Source organism: Neophocaena asiaeorientalis, unplaced genomic scaffold (assembly GCF_003031525.2).
Source record: "Neophocaena asiaeorientalis asiaeorientalis breed wild unplaced genomic scaffold, Neophocaena_asiaeorientalis_V1.1 scaffold508, whole genome shotgun sequence".
Classification (NCBI taxonomy): domain Eukaryota; kingdom Metazoa; phylum Chordata; class Mammalia; order Artiodactyla; family Phocoenidae; genus Neophocaena; species Neophocaena asiaeorientalis.
Genome location: NW_020172179.1, coordinates 1536637 through 1556469, shown reverse-complemented (window position 1 = coordinate 1556469; position 19833 = coordinate 1536637). Strand labels below are relative to the sequence as shown.

Here is a 19833-nt window from a genome sequence, read left to right as displayed (position 1 = left end):
ACCACCAGGGAAGTCCCTGTGATGCATTTCCTAAAAGTTAATGTACAACTTAAATATATATACTTAGGAGATAGATCTCACACCCTCATTTTAAGTACCTTTTAGAATTTTGATCCCTGCAACTGAAGAATTCTTTTTTTTTTTTGCGGTACATGGGCCTCTCACTATTGTGGCCTCTCCCTTTGTGGGGCACAGGCTCCGGACATGCAGGCTCAGCAGCCATGGCTCACGGGCCCAGCCGCTCTGCGGCATGTGGGATCTTCCCGGACCGGGGCACGAACTTGTGTCCCTTGCATCGGCAGGCGGACTCTCAACCACTGTGCCACCAGGGAAGCCCCTGAAGTATTCTTTTGCTACAGAGCTCTAATGAGTTTACAAGGGACCATCCTGAGCACCATGTAGCACATAAAGAAGAAAACTTGGAGCTTGCTGAAAAAGAGAAGTCTCTAGATTTGAGAACTTGAGAGGAGTGTTTTTTAAAAGTACTGAAAGTTTGTATAACCTGGCAGAAATTAAGTCTAGTCATCAAGCAACTTTTTAGAAACTTTCTTTGACAGGACAAATTTGATCATATAATTCTCTGATAAAATCTTGCACATATATCAAATCATTATGTTGTACATATTAATAAATGTTATAAGTTAATTATATCTAAATAAAACTGCAAAAATCTTAAAAGACTTGAAAAGTCTTTCATTGACTTCTTTTTTTAAAAATCATTCATTGGGGCTTCCCTGGTGGCGCATTGGTTAAGAGTTCACCTGCCGATGCAGGGGACACGGGTTCGTGCCCCGGTCCGGGAAGATCCCACATGCTGCAGAGCGGCTGGGCCCGTGAGCCATGGCCGCTGAGCCTGCGTGTCCGGAGCCTGTGCTCCGCAACGGGAGAGGCCACAACAGTGAGAGGCCCGTGTACCACAAAAAAAAAAAATCTTTCATTAAAGTATAATACAGTTGACCGTTGAACAGCATGGGGGTTAGGAGGACCAACGTTTTGTGCAGTCAAAAATCCATGTATCACTATGGTTGGCTCTCCAGATCTGTGGTTCCACAGCTGCAGATTCAGCCAACTGCAGATTGTGTAGTACTGTAGTATTTACTATTGAAAAATCCACATGTATGTGGACCCACACAGCTCAAACCCGTGTTGTTCAAGGGCCAACTGTATTCATAAAGAAAAGGTATGTGTATCATACTTATATACCTAAATGAATATTTCAAATCTCAATATAGCTGTGTTACCAAGATCAAGAACAGCATCAAGATCAAGAAACAGAATATTACCTGAATCCAGAGGCTCCCCTCATGCCCCCTTCTAGTTTCTGCCTCTTCTTCTCCTAAGAAGAGTAACCACTAATTTCTGATGGTAGAGATGGGGTTTTTTTTTTTTTGCTTTAATTATTGCTATTTAAACGAGCAATAATTCATTTATTTATTTTTATTCATTTATTTTATTTTTGACTGTGGTGGGTCTTTGTTGCTGCATGCGAGCTTTTCTCTAGTTGCGGAGAGCAGGAACCAATCTTTCGTTGCGGTGTGCAGGCTTCTTATTGCAGTGGCTTCTCTTGTTGAGGAGCACGGGCTCTAGGTGTGTGGGCTACAGTAGTTGTGTCTCACGGGCTCTAGAGAGCAGGCTCAGTAGTTGTGGCACACGGGCTTAGTTGCTCCACAGCATGTGGGATCTTCCTGTACCAGGGCTCAAACCCGTGTCTCCTGCATTGGCAGGTGGATTCTTAACCACTGCGCCACCAGGGAAGCCCAATTATTGCTATTTTATGCAGATAAAATCATCCAGTTTTAATCTTGTGCTTGTTTTCTGACGTCTCTCGCTCCATGTTTCTAAGAGTCCTCCATGTTTTGCATGTCCTTGTAGGTCATTCCCAATGTTGTAAAATAAACCATTCGGTCAATATGCCACATTATATTTTATCCACCATATTATAGATGGGTATTTGGGTGGTTTCCCATTTTGAGCTATGCTACCTGTGACAATTCTGTCCTTTTTTATTGGGAATAAACCCAGGAATGGAAAATAGGTAGGTGTGGTAGACAGAATAATAGCCCTCCCAGAAATTTGCATGTGTTACCTTACATGGCAGAATGGATTTTGCAGATATAATTTAAAGATCTTGAGATGGAGAGATTATCCTGGATCTTCTGAGTGGGCCCGGTGTAGTCATCAAGGGCCTTAGAAGGGTAAGAGGGCGGTAGCAGAGTCAGAAGAGGAGATGTAATCGTGGAAACAGTGATCGGAGTGACGTAACTGCTAGAAGGGGACCACAAGCCAAGGAATGGAGGTAGGTGAAAAGGTCAAGTAGAAACTCCCTTAGAACCTCCAGAAGGAAAGTAGCTCTGCTGACACCTTGATTTTGATTTAGTGAGACCAAATTTGTACTTCTGACCTCCAGAACTGCAAGATAAGACACATATTGTTTTAAGCCCCCAAGTTTGTGGTGACTCGTTACGGCAGCTATAGGAAATGAATATAGTAGGTGATAGAGTATGCATATGTTCAGCTTTAGTAGACACTGCCAAAAAGTTTTCCAGTGTCACTGTGCCAATTTAAACTCCCATTGATAGTATATGAGAGTCCCAGTTTGTCCACAGCCTTGCATCACTTGCTATTTTCTGTTTTTTGTTCTATCCGTTCTGGTGGATGTTCAGTCAAATCACATTGTAGCTTTAATTTTTATTTCCTTTATGATTAATGATATTATTCATTTTTCCATATATATATTGACCATTGGCATATGCTCTTTTACACGTCTGTTGATTTTCTATAGAATTGTATGTCTTACTGATTCATAGGATTTTATTTGCATATTATGAAGTATTTTGTTGGTTTCTTTTCTCTCCCTTTGTATGACCATTTCAGTTCACTCTAGGATTGGGTTGGTTTGGGGTAGTTGCAGTTTTAATAGGACTCAGTATATCTCTAATTCTCCCCCCTTTTTTTTCTGTTTTTTTTTGTTTTTTGCGGTACGCAGGCCTCTCACTGTTGTGGCCTCTCCCGCCGCGGAGCACAGGCTCCGGACGCACAGGCCCAGCAGCCATGGCCCACGGGCCCAGCCGCTCCGCAGCATGCGGGATCCTCCCGGACCGGGGCATGAACCCGCGTCCCCCGCATTGGCAGGCGGACCCTCAACCACTGCGCCACCAGGGAAGCCCCTCCCCTTTTTTAAGGCATGCTTCTCCCAGGCCTTTAATTGAGAAGTTGGAGAGTCTTTGTCGCCTTAGCCCTGAAATATTGAGGTTATCTTTCTCTGTCCTACAGTGGCTTTCAGACAAGCTCTTTAGCCTCCCGCCACATGAAACTGCACAATCTGGTGAATGTCTTCATGGGAAGGAAGACCTGCCTCTGTTGGTAGCATGTTCTCTCCCCCCAGGTGGTCTTTGTTTCCTAAGATATGTTTCCAGAAATATGAAGGATATTTTGACCTGTGCTTTTTGAAGCTTAGACCTAGTTCTCCAGCTTCCCTGCAACTGCATAACTAAGTAAATCTTCCATAGGATGCTTGGGTTGAGAATGTTTAAGTTTAAAAATTGTCAGTTCAGTTCCATGAACCACTGAAAGCTTTTCCAGTTTCCCTCTTGTCCAGCAGAGGTTCTCTGTATGGGGCAAGCTTGAATTTTAAACAATATCTCTGGCTTCTTTAGTTGTTAAGATGGGAGCACTGGTCTTAACAACTCTTCTTCCACTCTTCTTACCCCTGTTACTCTCAGGATACAGTCCCAACCTGACTTCTCTGGTCCCTTCCTCTCTTTAGCAATCATTACTTTCCTTTTTAATTTTTTAAATTTCTGTTCTTGAGCTTTTGTTCCTGAATGAATCATCCTCCTTTTTCTCAGTATTTACAAATACCTGAAACACATGTCTATATCCCCTGTTCATCTGGAAAAGTCACACTCATCTTTCCATTCTCACTTTAGAAATAAAGTGTTCCTTGATGCCTCCTTCCCCATACACACACTCAAATATGGGTATGATATCCTCTATCTGCTCCCACAAAACTCTGACATGTTCCCAGTTTCAGTCCTTACCCCACTGCATTGTACTGGCTCACCTCCTTGCCTCGCTGTATCTCCCATTAGGCTCTAGAGAAAGCGTCTCTGTGTACTTATATTCCATATTACATTCCTATCACATAGCGCAGTGCTTAATACAAAATAAACATCCTGTTGAAATGGATCCCTAAAGTGTTAATATTAAAGGCTTTAAGTATTAGAAAATCTGAGGAGAAAACCAAACTGTCAAATAAAAATACTTCTCGTTAAAAAAATAGTAAGCACTTATAAGGTAAATGAGACCCTAAAATATGAAGTACTTTTAGAACACAAACAACAGTATATATATATGATAAACAGGGACTCAGAAGCATGGTGAAAAAATGTTAGCATGATTATTGTAGGATAATAGGATACCAGGTAACATTTACTTTTTTCCTTATGCCTTTATTTGATTTTTTACAGTGAGCATTTTATATCATTAGTTATAAACTATGAAGCAGTTTTCACTGAGGTAAAAGAAGAAAGCAAATATGAGACTAAGATATTTAATTAAATCTTCCAAGGAGATTTGTTGAATGGATAAAAGTGATCCAGTAGTTATGGAAATGAATAAAGTGCTTAGAGTTGAAGAGGAGATTGAGATAAAAAGAGCTAAGAGAAAAAAAATCCCCACTTTACTCACATAGCAGGGTAAATTCCTAGTGGATCAAAGAATTAAATGTGAAATATGGAACCATTCAAGTGCCAGAAGAAACACAAGTGAACAAGCAGCTTCTCTGATTTAATATCCAGAAGCAGTGATGAAAAGATTGATAATTTGATTATGTTAAAAAATTTACATGGCAAAGAAACCCTTAAGCAAAATAAAATGACAATGACAAACTAGAAAAATATTTATAACTTATATCAAAGAAAAGGAGTTAGTATCACTAATATATAAAAAGCTTCTAAAATAAGAAGAAAAAGGCCAACAACCCTACCAAAAAAAGTGTAGGTATCTCTTAAGCATTTGTAAAAGATGCTCAGTGTCACCTATAAATAGAAAGATGCAAAATAAAAGTATACAGAAACACCATTTCTCATCTATCAAACTAGCAAAAAAGTAAAAAAAGTTTGATAACACATGGCAAACTTATGAGAAAATAGTCACTCTAATGCAATGCTAATTAGCATACAAACCTTATAGAGGGGAGTTTCTAACAAAATTACCTAACAAAGTATATAAGTATCTAACAAAATTATGTAAGCAGTTGCTTTTTTACTCGGCAACTCTACTTCTAAGATCTATTCCATAAATGCACTAGGAAAAGCATGAAGAGATATATTCACAAGGCTGTTCATTGCATCATTATTTGGAAAAAAAACTAAAAGCAGCCCAAATGTTCATCACTAGGGGATTAGGTAAACAAACTATGGTGCATCCATAGAATGGAATGCCATGCAACTATAAAAAGTAATGAGAAAGAAAAAAGAAGGAATGAGGAATCTCTTTTTATACTACTATGGAGCAATCTCCAAGTTATAGAGAAATATGTCTACAGTGTGCTAATAAGAAAGGGAGTGGTATAAGTAAATACACATTTTGGCACATTTTCTTTTTTTTGCGGTACGTGGGCCTCTCACTGTTGTGGCCTCTCCCGTTGTGGAGTGCAGGCTCAGCGGGCACGGCTCACGGGCCCAGCCGCTCTGCGGCACAATGGGATCTTCCTGGACTGGGGCATGAACCCACGTCCCCTGCATCGGCAGGCGGACTCCCAACCACTGCACCACCAGGGAAGCCCTTGGCCCATATTTTTAAGGAATAGAAGGATAAACCATAAAATCCAGAACAAAATGGCTACCAGTAGTTGGGGGAGGGAGTGTGTGAAGAATACATAGGAGAGGACAGGGATGGAACCTAGACTTCTATGAGTATACTTTGTTGTGGAGATTTAGTTTTGAACTTATATAAATATTTTATATAGTTATAAAACAAAATTAAAATGAAAGAAGAAATTACTAAAAATTAAAAGTAAAATATTAATGCAATAATGTGTCCAGTTGGTGGCATAACCACACAGAGAGGCAGTCTTTCATTTGACTTTTTACTTTACTCATTTGACTACTTTACTTTCTTTTTTTTAAAACCTCTTTTTTAAATTGAAGTATATTTAAATTATAAGGTTGTGTTACTTTCAGGTCTACAGCAAAGTGATTCGGTTATATGTATATAACTGAATATATATATATTCTTTTTCAGATTCTTTTCCATTATAGGTTATTACAAGGTATTGAATATTGTTCCCTGTGCTATACAGCAGTAGTAGGTCCTTGTTGTTTATCTATTTTATGACTACTTTACTTTTAAACACAGTAATTATTATTATTATTTATTTTTTTTGTGGTATGCGGGTCTCTCACTGTTGTGGCCTCTCCTGTTGCGGAGCACAGACTCCGGACGCACAGGCTCAGCGGCCGTAGCTCACGGGCCCAGCCGCTCCGCGGCATGTGGGATCTTCCTGGACCAGGGCACGAACCCGTGTCCCCCGCATCGGCAGGCGGACTCTCAACCACTGCGCCACCAGGGAAGCCCCACAGTAATGATTTTTTATAGCCCTATGCCAAACAACTAGCAAGACAGGAACGCAACCCCACCCATTAGCCGAGACACTGCCTAAAATCATACTAAGTTCACAGACACCCCAAAACACACCACCAGATGTGGTCCTGCCTACAGAAAGACAAGATCCAGCCTCATCCACCAGAACACAAGCACCAGTCCACTCCACCAGGAAACCTACACAACCCACTGAACCAACCTTACCCACTGAGGGCAGACACCAAATACAGTAGGACCTATAAACCTGCAGCCTGCAAAAAGGAGACCCCAAACACAGTATGTTAAACAAAATGAGAAGACAGAGAAATACACAGCAGATGAAGGAGCAAAGTAAAAACCCACCAGACCAAACAAATGAAGAGGAAATAGGCACTCTACTTGAAAAAGAATTCAGACTAATGATAGACAAGATGATCCAAAATCTTGGAAATAGAATGGAGAAAATACAAGAAACATTTAACAAGGACCTAGAAGAACTAAAGAGCAAACAGACAATGATGAACAACACAGTAAATGAAATTAAAAATACTCAAGAAGGAATTAATAGCAGAATAACTGAGGCAGAAGAACAGATAAGTGACCTGGAAGGTAAAATAGTGGAAGTAACTACCACAGAGCGCAGTAAACGAGAAAGAATGAAAAGAATTCAGGACAGTCTCAGAGACCTCTGGGACAACATTAAACACACCAACATTTGAATTATAGGGGTCCCAGAGAAGAAGAGAAAAAGAAAGGGACTGATAAAATATTTGAAGAGATTATACTTGAAAAATTCCATAATATAGGAAAGGAAATAGTTAATCAAGTCCAGGAAGCACAGAGAGTCCCATACAGACTAAATCCAAGGAGAAACACTCCAAGACACATATTAATCAAACTATCAAAAATTAAATACAAAGAAAACATACTAAAAGCAGCAAGGGAAAAGCAACAAATAACATACAAGGGAATCCCCATAAGATTAACAGCTCATCTTTCAACAGAAACTTGGCAAGCCAGAAGGGAGTGGCAGGACATGTTTAAAGTGATGAAGGGAAAAACCTACAACCAAGATTACTCTCCCCAGCAAGGATCTCATTCAGATTTGATGGAGAAATTAAAACCTTTACAGACAAGCAAAAATGAAGAGAATTCAGCACCACCAAACAAGCTTTACAACAAATGCTAAAGGAACTTCTCTAGACAGGAAACACAAGACAAGGAAAAGACCTACAATAACAAACCCAAAACAATTAAGAAAATGGTAATAGGGACATACATAACGATTATTACCTTAAATGTAAATGGATTAAATATGCTCCAAACAAAAGGCATAGATTGGCTGAATGGATGCAAAACAAGACCCATATATATATGCTGTCTACAAGAGACCCACTTCAGACCTAGGGACATGTGCAGACTGAAAGTGAGGTGTTGGAACAAGATACTCCATGCAAATGAAAAAAGAAAGCTGGAGTAGCAGTTCTCATATCAGACAAAATAAACTTTAAAATAAAGACTATTGGGCTTCCCTGGTGGCGCAGTGGTTGAGAGTCTGCCTGCCGATGCAGGGGACACGGGTTCGTGCCCCGGTCCGGGAAGATCCCACATGCCGCGGAGGGGCTGGGCCCGTGAGCCATGGCTGCTGAGCCTGCACATTCGGAGCCTGTGCTCCACAATGGGAGAGGCCACAATGGTGAGAGGCCCGCGTACCACAAAAAAAATAAAGATAAAAAAAAATAAAGACTATTACAAGAGACAAAGAAGGACACTACATAATGATCAAGGGATCAATCCAAGAAGAAGATATAACAATTGTAAATATTTATGCACCCAACATAGCACCTCAATACATAAGGCAAATGCTAACAACCATAAAAGTGGAAATTGACAGTAACACAGTAATAACAGGGGGCTTTAACACCCCACTTTCACCAATGGACAGATCATCCAAAAGGAAAATAAATAAGGAAACACAAGCTTTAAATGTTACATTAAACAAGATGGACTTAATGGATATTTATAGGACATTCCATTGAAAAACAAAAGAATACACTTTCTTCTCAAGTGCTCATGGAACATTCTCCAGGATAGATCATATCTTAGGTAACAAATCAGGCCTTCGTAAATATAAGAAAATTGAAATCATATCAAGTATCTTTTCTAACCACAGTGCTAGGAGAGTAGATATCAATTACAGGAAAAAAACTGTAAAAAATACAAACAAATGGAGGCTAAACAATACGTTACTAAATAACCAAGAGATCACTGAAGAAATCAAAGAGGAAATCAGAAAATACCTAGAAACAAGTGACAGTGAAAACACGGTGATCCAAAACCTATGGGATACAGCAAAAGCAGTTCTAAGAGGGAAGTTTATAGCAATACAATCCTACCTCAAGAAGCAAGAAACATCTCAAACAACTTAACTTTACACCTAAAGCAATTAAAGAAAGAACAACCACCAAAAAAACCCCCCGAAGTTAGCAGAAGGAAGGAAGTCATAAACACCAGATCAGAAATAAATGAAAAAGAAATGAAGGAAACAATATCAAAGATCAATAAAACTAAAAGTTGGTTCTTTGAGAAGATAAACAAAATTTGATAAACCGTTAGGTAGACTCATCAAGAAAAATAGGGAAAAGACTCAAATCACCAGAATTAGAAATGAAAAAGGAGAAGTGACAGCTGACACTGCAGAAATACAAAGGCTCATGAGAGATCACTGCAAGCACCTATATGCCAGTAAAATGGACAACCTGGAAGAAATGGACAAATTTTAGAAAAGCACAACCTTCTGAGACTGAACCAGGAAGAAATAGAAAATATAAAGAGACCAGTCACAAGCACTGAAATTGAAACTGTGATTAAAAATCTTCCAACAAACAAAAGCCCAGGACTTGATTTCAGCCTATACTACAAAGCTACAGTAATCAAGACAATATGGTACTGGAACAAAAACAAAAATATAGATCAACAGAAGAGGATAGAAAGCCCAGAGATAAACTCATGCACATATGGTCACCTTATATTTGATAAAGTAGGCAAGAATATACAGTGGAGAAAAGACAGCCTCTTCAATAAGTGGTGCTGTGAAAACTGGACAGCTATGTGTAAAGAATGAAATTAGAACACTCCTTAACAGTGTACACAAAAATAAACTCAAAATGGATTAAAGACCTTATTGTAATGCCAGACACTATAAAACTCCTAGAGGAAAGCATAGGCAGAACACTCTGTGACATAAATCACAGCAAGATCCTTTTTGACCCACCTCCTAGAGAAATGGAAATGAAAACAAACAAATGGGACCTAACGAAATGTAAATGCTTTTGCACAGCAAAGGAAACCATAAACAAGATGAAAAGACAACCCTCAGTATGGGAGAAAATAGTTGTCAATGAGGCAACTGGCAAAGGATTAATCTCCAAAATATACAAGCAGCTCATGCAGCTCAATATCCGAAAAACAAACAATGCAATCAAAAATGGACAGAAGACCTAAATAGACATTTCTCCAGAGAAGATATACAGATTGCCAACAAACACATGAAAGGGTGCTCAACATCACTAATCGTTAGAGAAATGCAAATCAAAACTACAAAGAGGTATCACCTCACACCTGTCAGAATGGCCATCATCAAAAAATCTACAAACAATAAATGCTGGAGAGGGTGTGGAGAAAATGGAACCCTCTTGCCATTTTGGTAGGAATGTAAATTTACACAGCCACTATGGAGAACTGTATGGAGGTTCCTTAGAAACTAAAAACAGAACTGCCGTACGGCCCAGCAATCCCACTACTGGGCATATACCCTGAGAAAACCATAATTCCAAAAGAGTTATGTACCACAATGTTCATTGCAGCTCTATTTACAATAGCCAGGACATGGAAGCCACTGAAGTGTCCATCGACAGACGATTGTGTAAAGAAAATGTGGCACATATATACAATGGAATATTATTCAGCCATAAAAAGAAACGAAATTGAGTTTTTTGTAGTGAATTGTATGGACCAAGAGTGTGTCATACAGAGTGAAGTAATTCAGAAAGAGTAAAACCAATACCGTATGCTAACACATATATATGGAATCTAAAAAAAAAAATGGTTCTGACGAACCTAGGGTCAGTTGATATATGTGTATACATATAGCTGATTCACTTTGTTATACAACAGAAACTAACACAACATTGTAAAGCAGTATACTCCAATAAAGATATTAAAATACATATATATATTATTTGATTTGCATACATTTCATAGCTCTGTCTACTGAAAAGCCGTAGAAATAGTGACCATTTCATTAGTACTGAACCCTTCTGACACCGATGCTGTGGTTTTACAAGTTGATTTCCCATTAAAAGAAATTAAAGGTCCTTGGAGAAATGACTGATTTTTGGTCTGGGGCAAGAAATGTGCAGGATAATTTTGTAACCCCATATACTAGAAAGCAAGGAAGATATGAAGACCAAGCCTATTAGGATTGAGTTAATAGGAAGCAATTTGAATGGATAATCTACCAGAGAAGGAATAAATTTAACATCAATAAGGATAACAATCACAAGTGATTTAAATCCATCATGTACATCTAAATCCATGAATTCATAATGATGTAAGTGAAGAAATACTTATTGCTTACCCTTGATGATACTACTCCTTACTTTGAAAAGTGGTAAGTAAAGGGGAAAGAAAAACATTTTTCCTGCCTTTCCTACAAACGGTATCTCAGAGAAACTGAATAATTGATTTCATAAGTTTTTATTTATAAAAATATCACCTGTAATAAATGTACAAAGAATGTTACAGTATCTTCATTTTGCAGTCTCTTAGTAGATCTGGGCAATGGTTATTAATAGACTGTTAATATAAAAAAGGTAAATGGTACACCAGTTCATATGCTACATATGCAGTAGGCTTACCAGAAATTATGGACCCTGGAATCAGATCAAATCTCTTATCTGTTGCAGTGGTTTTCAACTTGGTTGCACATTAGAATCACTTGGAGTATGTTTAAAAATCTCAAAGCCTAGACTGCAATTACATTAAAGTCTCTGGGGTGAAACCCAAGCACCAGGATCTTTTTAAGCTTCCAAAGTTGTTTCAATATGCAGCCACGGTTGAAATGTACTGTTTTAGATCCAGCTGATAATCTACAGTAAATACAGGGATCAGAGGGTGCAATCAGCAGAATCCACACTGTGGGAAGCTGTATAGGATATATGACACAGTTTCTTAAATAAAGAATTAAAAGGAATAAAAGGAAAGAGAGGAACGATAGATGGGGCTTGATGATATATCAACTAATTATAATATATGGACTATTTATGGGTCCTAAATCATACAAACCAAAAAAAAAAATCACAGGTCTATCATGCATATGCGATCGCTGATTGTTAATTTTGTAAAGTGTGATAGGAGAACTATGGTTATTTTTTTAAAAAAATAGTCTTTACTATCAGAGGTACATGCTGAAATATTTATGGATGACATGATGTTTGTAATTTGCTTCAAAATAGCTGGCAGTAGTGGAGGAGGATTGGGTAGGGTTATAGATAAAACAAGATCAAGTTGATAAGTTATGGATACGTAGAGGTTCTCTTCATATTATATGCTTGAATTCTATAGTAACAGTTTTTTTAAGTTTCAAGGAAAATATTTAAGGCAGAGGAAAGAAGTCAACAAAGAGTAAGAAAAACAAATCAGTAGAGTAGAAAACCCCGGAGAGAATGGGATTATGGAGAGTTTCACAAAGGAGAGAGTCATCAACAGTGATCCAGTGAGAGGAGATTAGAAAAGTACCCAATGTTTTTGGCAGTCAGAATGATACTGTAACTTTTCCCAAAACAGTTTCCATAGCACTGTGGCAGTTGGAAGTCTGGTTGCAGCCTGGAGGAGGCAAGGAGGTGTGTGTGGACTACACTTGCAAGGGGTGACAAGGCAGTGGCTACAAGTAAACTGTTAAAGGATCAAGGGGAAGCATTTGCCATGTTATTTGTATTTTTGTTTTTTTTAATACAATGAGAGCATGTTCGATCTTTTTTTTAAATTGATTGGAAGCTGAAAATACAGAAGAGAATAATAGTCTTGGAGGAGATGAAATGGGATGAGATTAAGCGTGGAAGTTGAAGAGTTAGTCTTGTATATAATGGACAGTTGTTCCTGTGAAGAAAGTTGACGACTAGAAACATTTATAGGGGAATCGAGGGTAAGAAGTTGAAGATGACCTTTATTTTTGTTGTGACTGTTATTTTTATTGTGAGATAACGAGGGTGGTCATCTTCATATCATAAGTGCATTCAAGGTTAACTAGTTAAAAAGTTGGAGGAGAATGTGTATGCTTTATATTCCTGCTAAAAGGAAAGGTTGTGGTATAGAATACCACCATAGCATACCCAGTTGGTATTGGATTCCATGACTTTGTGCTGCTGCTATTATGAAAAAACAAAACAAAAACAAAACCTAAGAAACTTCCTAGGGACCATAGCCAGTTATTTTCAGACAGTTATTCCATCCTAATTATGTGTGTGTGTATGTATAATTTGTGTATATAGTTTGCAAGTGGCTAATCTTAGGTTTTGTGTGTGTGTGTGTGTGTGTGTGTGTGTGTGTGTGTGTGTTTTAACTCAGATTCTTCATTCAAAGTTTAATGCTTTAGGCTTTGATCAGATTTTCCATTTAAAACTTGAATTTTAATATCTGTTCATCTTAAATGGGATTTCTTTGAGTTTTAAAAAGGTCTCTTTTCTATTCTGATTTTAGTTTTATTAAATCATAATTTAAAAATTAAATCAGAAGGCATATTAATCCTCAATAAAATTATTTACAGTCAGTTTTAGTTCATATAAATATTTATTTGCTTTTAACATATGTCTTGGACCATAGTAGATTTCTGGGACTCGATAGGAAAAGTTCTTTTTATGAGTAATAGGAAAACTCATTAACTTGGGTACAACTGACTTACCCATATTTCACTCTGGTACTTTAATTTACTTCTGAACTATTTCTGTATAGTGTGTTTGGTCTGTTTTTTCAACAATATTTTAAACAGGTTTTTTTTTAATATGAAACTGTCTTAATTAGGAAGGAGTAATATAATCTATAATATATCAGTATTTGAAAAGTAGCTGTTTATCAGACTGCTGTATGGCCCTCAATATTTGACTTTTATATAATTTTTGTTGATGTGAATAAAGTATGGTTCATTTTATTGGAGCAGCTAGATTTTAAGATGGTCCCCAGTGATCCCTGCCTCCTGGCATTTACACCCTTCTATAATCTCTTCCCCTTGAGTACAGGTACAACTTGCTTAGGTATACCTTCTATAGGTATAGAATATGCAAAGGGGATGTCCCTGTGTGATTAGGTAACATAAGATCATAACTTCCATGTTGCTAGCAAGCTCTCTCTATTTCCTTCATGGATTACAAACTTTGATGAGATAAGCAGCAATATTGGGGAGGTCCACTTTGCGAGGAACTAAGATTGACCCCTTGCCAACAGCAAGCTAGGAACTGAGACCCTAAATCCAGTTCAATTCATAGGGAACTGAATCCTGGCAACAACCACATGAGCTTGGCATCATATCCTTCTCCAGTTGAACCTTCAGATGAGACTCCAGTCATGGCTGGCAATTTGATTACAGCCTTGTTAGAGACCCTGAAGCAGAGGACCCAGTACCTCTGACCCACAGAAACTATGAAATAATAAATGAGTGTTTTTAAAAATAAACAGCTACATATGTGGCAAGTTCTTATGTAGCAATAGATATCTAATTCAATTATGAAGCAGATAATATTTTCCAAGACATACTAAACCCAGTATATTACTAGCCTCCTTTACTAGCCTCCTTTACTTTCATAGTGCTAGGTGATTTATGTGCAAGGCTGACAGTTTTTATTGGGAATTGAGCCAGTTAGGAAAGGAGTGAACTAGAAATGAGTAGCAATGTACTTCAAAGAGGGACTCAACCTAGGTGTGGAGGCTGACCCTCTCAGGCCAAGGTATCTAAAGAGCTTGGTAAGTTGCTAAAATAAGGGCAGCGGCCTCTACTGGGATAACCTACCTAAAGTCCTTTGCATTTGCTGTTTCTTCCATCTGAATCATTCTTTCCCCAGATATCCAGATGGGTCATATCCTTGCTTCACTTAGAGAGGCCCTCCCTGTCTGCAGTAAATAGACTACAACTCCCTATCACTATCTGTTCTCTAACCTTGCTTTATTATTCTTTAAAGCACTTAACACTGCCTGACATTATGTTACATACTAATTTGTTTATTGTCTTTCTCCTTCACTAGAATATAAACTCCTCATGGGTAGGAACTCTGCTTATTTTGTTCACTGCTGCGTATGCAACATTTACAACAGTACTTGTCATATAGTAAATGTTCAGCAAATATGTTTTGAGTGGATAAATCTACTTTTTCCGCGGCATGTGGGATCTTCCTGGACCAGGGCACGAACTCGCATCCCCTGCATAGGCAGGTGGCCTCTCAACCACTGCGCCACCAGGGAAGCCCTATCTTCCAGTTTTTACATTGACCAGAATTTGGTTGTCTGAAGGTTGGTGGGAGTTTTAAGGAGTGATGCCTATTCTTGGTCAGGACCCCAGTTAGTGGCTGAGAGATGAGGTATTCAGTCTTCACACAGGGAGATGCAGTGGCAGAAGCATATATACAGGCTGATATTTAGCACAGCTGCTCAAGACTAAGGCAAGAGCTGTGTGTGCTGCAACTCTGGGATTACGCAAACATCAGAGTTGAACCAGAGGGTCTGGGGGTAGTGAGGCAATTAAGTCTAGACTGTTAGAATCTGGAGAAATGACTTAATTCCATACCTAGACCCCTCTTCATTCTTTTTTCAGTTCATTTGTTCATGCAATAATTCAGTGCCTGGTGTTACTCTAGGGAAAGGAAATACAGAGACAAGTCAAGTAATATCCCTGTTTTCATTAAACTTGCATTCTAAAGGAGGAACATGGTCAACACAAACTAATAAATAATTTCTTATAGTGTTCATTGCTATGGAGAAATCATCATAAAAGAAGGTACTGGAGTAAAGATGAATTTCATCTTCATGTTAGTGCTGTGTTGGAATCACTAGTTATTACTCAAAAAGAAGAGTTGCTCACACAGGGCATGCTCTGAGTAATGAATTACTAAGTAACTGGGAATTAGTAACTGTCATTTTCTATCTATAAATGATTTCTTAGATTATTAAGATGTGCAGTGTGTGTTCTACATTTATCAAAAAAATAATTGATTATAATCAGTTTTATAGGTAATTGATGTGAATACTTGATAACCACTTATAGAAGAAAGTAAGGTAGAATTTAGCTTTGGGATTTACCACAATATATATTTGTAAGCTTTAAATATGTTTGACTTAAGTATCTTAGAATTGATTAGTGAGTCACATTTACTGAGACAGTATAGTCAAAAGTTCAGCTCTCTGAAACCCTCAACAGTGATTTGTTCTATACAGATAAGATTTCTGTGAAAGTGAGTATACTGTCCATTAAAAAGCAAAACTTAGTTTATCATTAAGAAATATTTATTTAATTTCTACTATTTCAGGCGCTGTGTTAAGTACCAAATATGCATTGAAGAAAACAAGTATTGTCCTTGTCCTCATGGAGTTTATGGTCAAGTAGGGGAAACATACTTTAAACAAGTAAAATTAGAAATTGTGGTAAATGCAAAGAAGACAAAGAACAGATTGTTATGAGAATATAACAAAAGGAATATGATTTAGATTAGAGGAGTTCAAGATCCGTGAAGGATCTGAGATTTTTAACCCTACTTAAAAATGCTAGCCTGCCAAAGTGTTCTGAATATTGTCAGAAGACATGAGACTCCTGGGTCAGAGCAGAACTTTATTGCTCACAGCATAGCAAGCCACGTGAGTATGGGCATATTTGTATGTTGGTTCCCCGTGCCTCCAGGCCTCCTGGGGAGACACAGTTTGGGCCCATGTGAATGGTACGTATGCTGTGAGTTTGTGTCACAGGTGAGAACTTTAAGCTTGGACAATCTACAGCTTTTGCCATAAGCAGTAAGCAAGCCTGCTCTTTGTGTGCAGGGCAAAGTTACCTTATGTTTCAAGGTTGCTTGCTATAAATGCAAACCTGATAAATGGCCTGGATGAAGAGCAACCAGGGCCTCGCATTGACATAACTTGCAAGAATGTGTGGGGGCACTCAGGCCATGGTGAATGGCCTCTTCATCAGCAAGGAGAGATTTCACAGAAGTCCTCTCCAAGATTTTTTTTTTAAACAGCTTTACTAGAGTATAATTGGTATACAGTAAACTGAACATAAAGTGTACAGTTTGGTAAGTTTTGACATATATGCACACCCATGAAAGCATCACGAGTCAAGATCAGTGAATGTATTTCTCACCCGCAAAAGTTTCCATGTACCCCTTTGTAATTCCTCTCCCCGCCATCTCCTTTCTTCTTCCCCAGGCAAATTCTGACCAGGTTTTGTCACTATCTATTGGTTTACCTTTCCTAGAGCTGTGTACAGATTGAATGATACAGCATGTATTGTGTATTCTTATTTGTCTTTCATGCAGCATGATTGTTTTTAGATTCATCCATATTGTATTATGTATTTACTTCTGGATAGTATTCCATTGTGCAGATATACTATAGTTTGTGTATGCATTCACTTGTTGATGGACATTTGGGTTGTTTCCAGTTTGGGGCTATTACAAATAAAGGTGCTTTGAATGTTCATATAGAAGTCTGTATATGGACATATACTTTTTTTTCTGTTGGATAAACATGTAGAAGAGGAATAGTTTGACCATGTGGTGGGTATATCTTTAACAGTTTAAGAAAATGCTAGGCTGTTTTGCAGAATGATAATACAATTTTTCCATTCTGCCAACAGTATACAAGAGTTTCAGTTCCTCTATCCTCACCAACATTTGATTTTTTTTTTAATTTTTGCCATTCTAACAGGTATATAGTCATATCTCATTGTGATTTTCTTTCGAATTTGACTCCAAAAGCAAAGGCAACAAAAGGAAAAATAAACAAGTGGGACTATATGAAATAAAAAAGCTTCTGTACAGCAAAAGAAATCATCAGCAAAATGAAAGGGCAGCCTACTGAATGGGAAAAAATATTTGCAAATCATATACCTGATTTGCAGGTATATGGGTTTATATCTAATATATACATAGAACCCATACAACTCATAGCAAAACATCAAATTATCACATTAAAAAATGGGCAAAGGATCTGAGTAGACATTTTTCCAAGGACAACAGATAGATGGCTAACAGGTACGTGAAAAGAGGCTCAGCATCACTAATCATCAGCAAAGTGGAAATCAAAACCACAATGAGGTATAATCTCAAACCTGTTAGAATGGCTAGTATCAAAAAGACAAGAAATAACAAGTGTTGATGAGGTTGTGGAGAAAAGGGTGGGAATGTAAATTGACGCAGCTGCTAGGAAAGAGTATGGAGGTTCCTCCAAAAAATTAAAAACAGAAATGATCCAGCAATTCCACTTCCAGGTATTTATCCAGAATTTAAAAAATATTTCTGTTACTGATTTCTAATCTAAAACTGTTTTGGTTTTTATACTTTGTATGACTTGGAACCTTTTAAATTTATTTAGACTGTTTCTATCAGAAATCATTGATTTTGGTAAATGTTTCATGTGTACTTGAAAATAATGGCTACTTTGCTGTTTTGGATAAAGTATTCTATAGATGTCAATTACTGATTTTCTGTGTACTTGTTTTATCATTTACTGAGAGAAAGAAAATCTTCAACGGTAATTGTTGATTTGTCTATTTCCTTATAGATTAAGTTTCAAAATATATGGTCCACATATCACGTGCAGTAAGTAGTCTGGGAGGAAAATTACTGTTACTGGCGTTATTTTGAAAGACCTTATTAGAACACATCTTTGGTTTGTCCTATAGTATAGGCTATTTCTGGCACCATCTTCACATACAAAAGAAATTTTTATTTGCTACCTTTTATCATTTATCTAATCATTTTATTGTTTTGCTTGGCAGCTTCTATGTTTTTGAAACAGGCATTTGAAGGAGAATACCCTAAATTATTGCGTCTTTATAATGACTTATGGAAGCGTCTTCAACAATACAGCCAAAGTATTCAAGGAAATTTTAATTCCAGTGGAACTGCAGACCTCTATGCTGACTTACAACACATGGAAGATGATACACAAGACATATTCATACCAAAGAAGCCAGATTATGAGTATGTTTGTTTAATCAAACCTGTTTGTTGGCCTGTTAAGGATTTTGTCTTTTATTTTTATTATAAGTTAGAAAATGGGAAAACGCTAATCTTTGTGAATACTTGTAATGATTACTATTCACTTATTTACTTTAAAAGACTTCACAACACTTTTAACTGAAGAAGTCGAAATTTATCCTTAGTTGAGCAGCCTGGTTCCTGATTAAGATTCATTTTAAAGTATATCACCAATTAAGGTGAATAGAAGCTAAGAGATGAGCATATGTGGTCATTATCGTTTAATTGATGTTATAAGATAACCTGTAATTACATCAGACAGCATCATTATTGATGGACCACTGGCACAAATGTGATATAAAAGGAAATGGTGTGTTCAGGAACTATAGCGGAAATAAATCTTATGCTGGGATAGATTCTCCATCTGGTGGGAAAAACCTAAGTACAGTCAAAATTAAACCTGAAAATCTCTTAGATTATTCATGAAGTACAGTATATGTAGCCATATTTATAAGCCACATCAGAAAAATAATACCATCTCAATAAGCTTAAACCAGCCAGCTTTCCTCCTAAATTGAAAAAGAGTATTGTTTTCAGATTTCTCTTTGAGCACCAAATCAATTGATTGGCTTGCACACCATCTTTAAACAGTAGAATCATTTATTGTGATGAGACTGACTCAAGTAACAGTAGATTCTGATCACTGACCTTGTAAGAAAAAGGTTAGATTTATGAGTGCTATTTTAATGTTTATCTTAAAAAAATTTTATTCTGAATACTTATAGCTGAATTGTATCCACTGTAGTAAGAAGTACTGACTGGTAAAATACAGGACATAGAAGTTTTGACTGGGAAAACAAGTGGCGTAAGGGTAGGCTGGTATGATAGAAGGAGACGCTGTTGTTCTCTTCAGTTACTCTTTGATGCTAAACATGGAGATTAGGTGAGGACTAATGGAAAGAGGGGACAAGAAGACTGAAAAGTTATCTGTTGATCTTGAAAAATCTTATAA

General features: G+C 37.5%; 1 protein-coding gene across 1 annotated transcript in view; it reads left to right on the top strand.

Moving 5' to 3' along the window:
* COG5 (component of oligomeric golgi complex 5) overlaps positions 1 to 19833 on the top strand; it is a 269636-nt gene that overhangs the window by 174201 nt on the left and 75602 nt on the right. The window contains exon 12 of the mRNA XM_024761085.1: positions 18620 to 18824. Within this exon, the coding sequence (XP_024616853.1) occupies positions 18620 to 18824 (205 nt within the window). The remainder of the gene's footprint in view (positions 1 to 18619; positions 18825 to 19833) is intronic.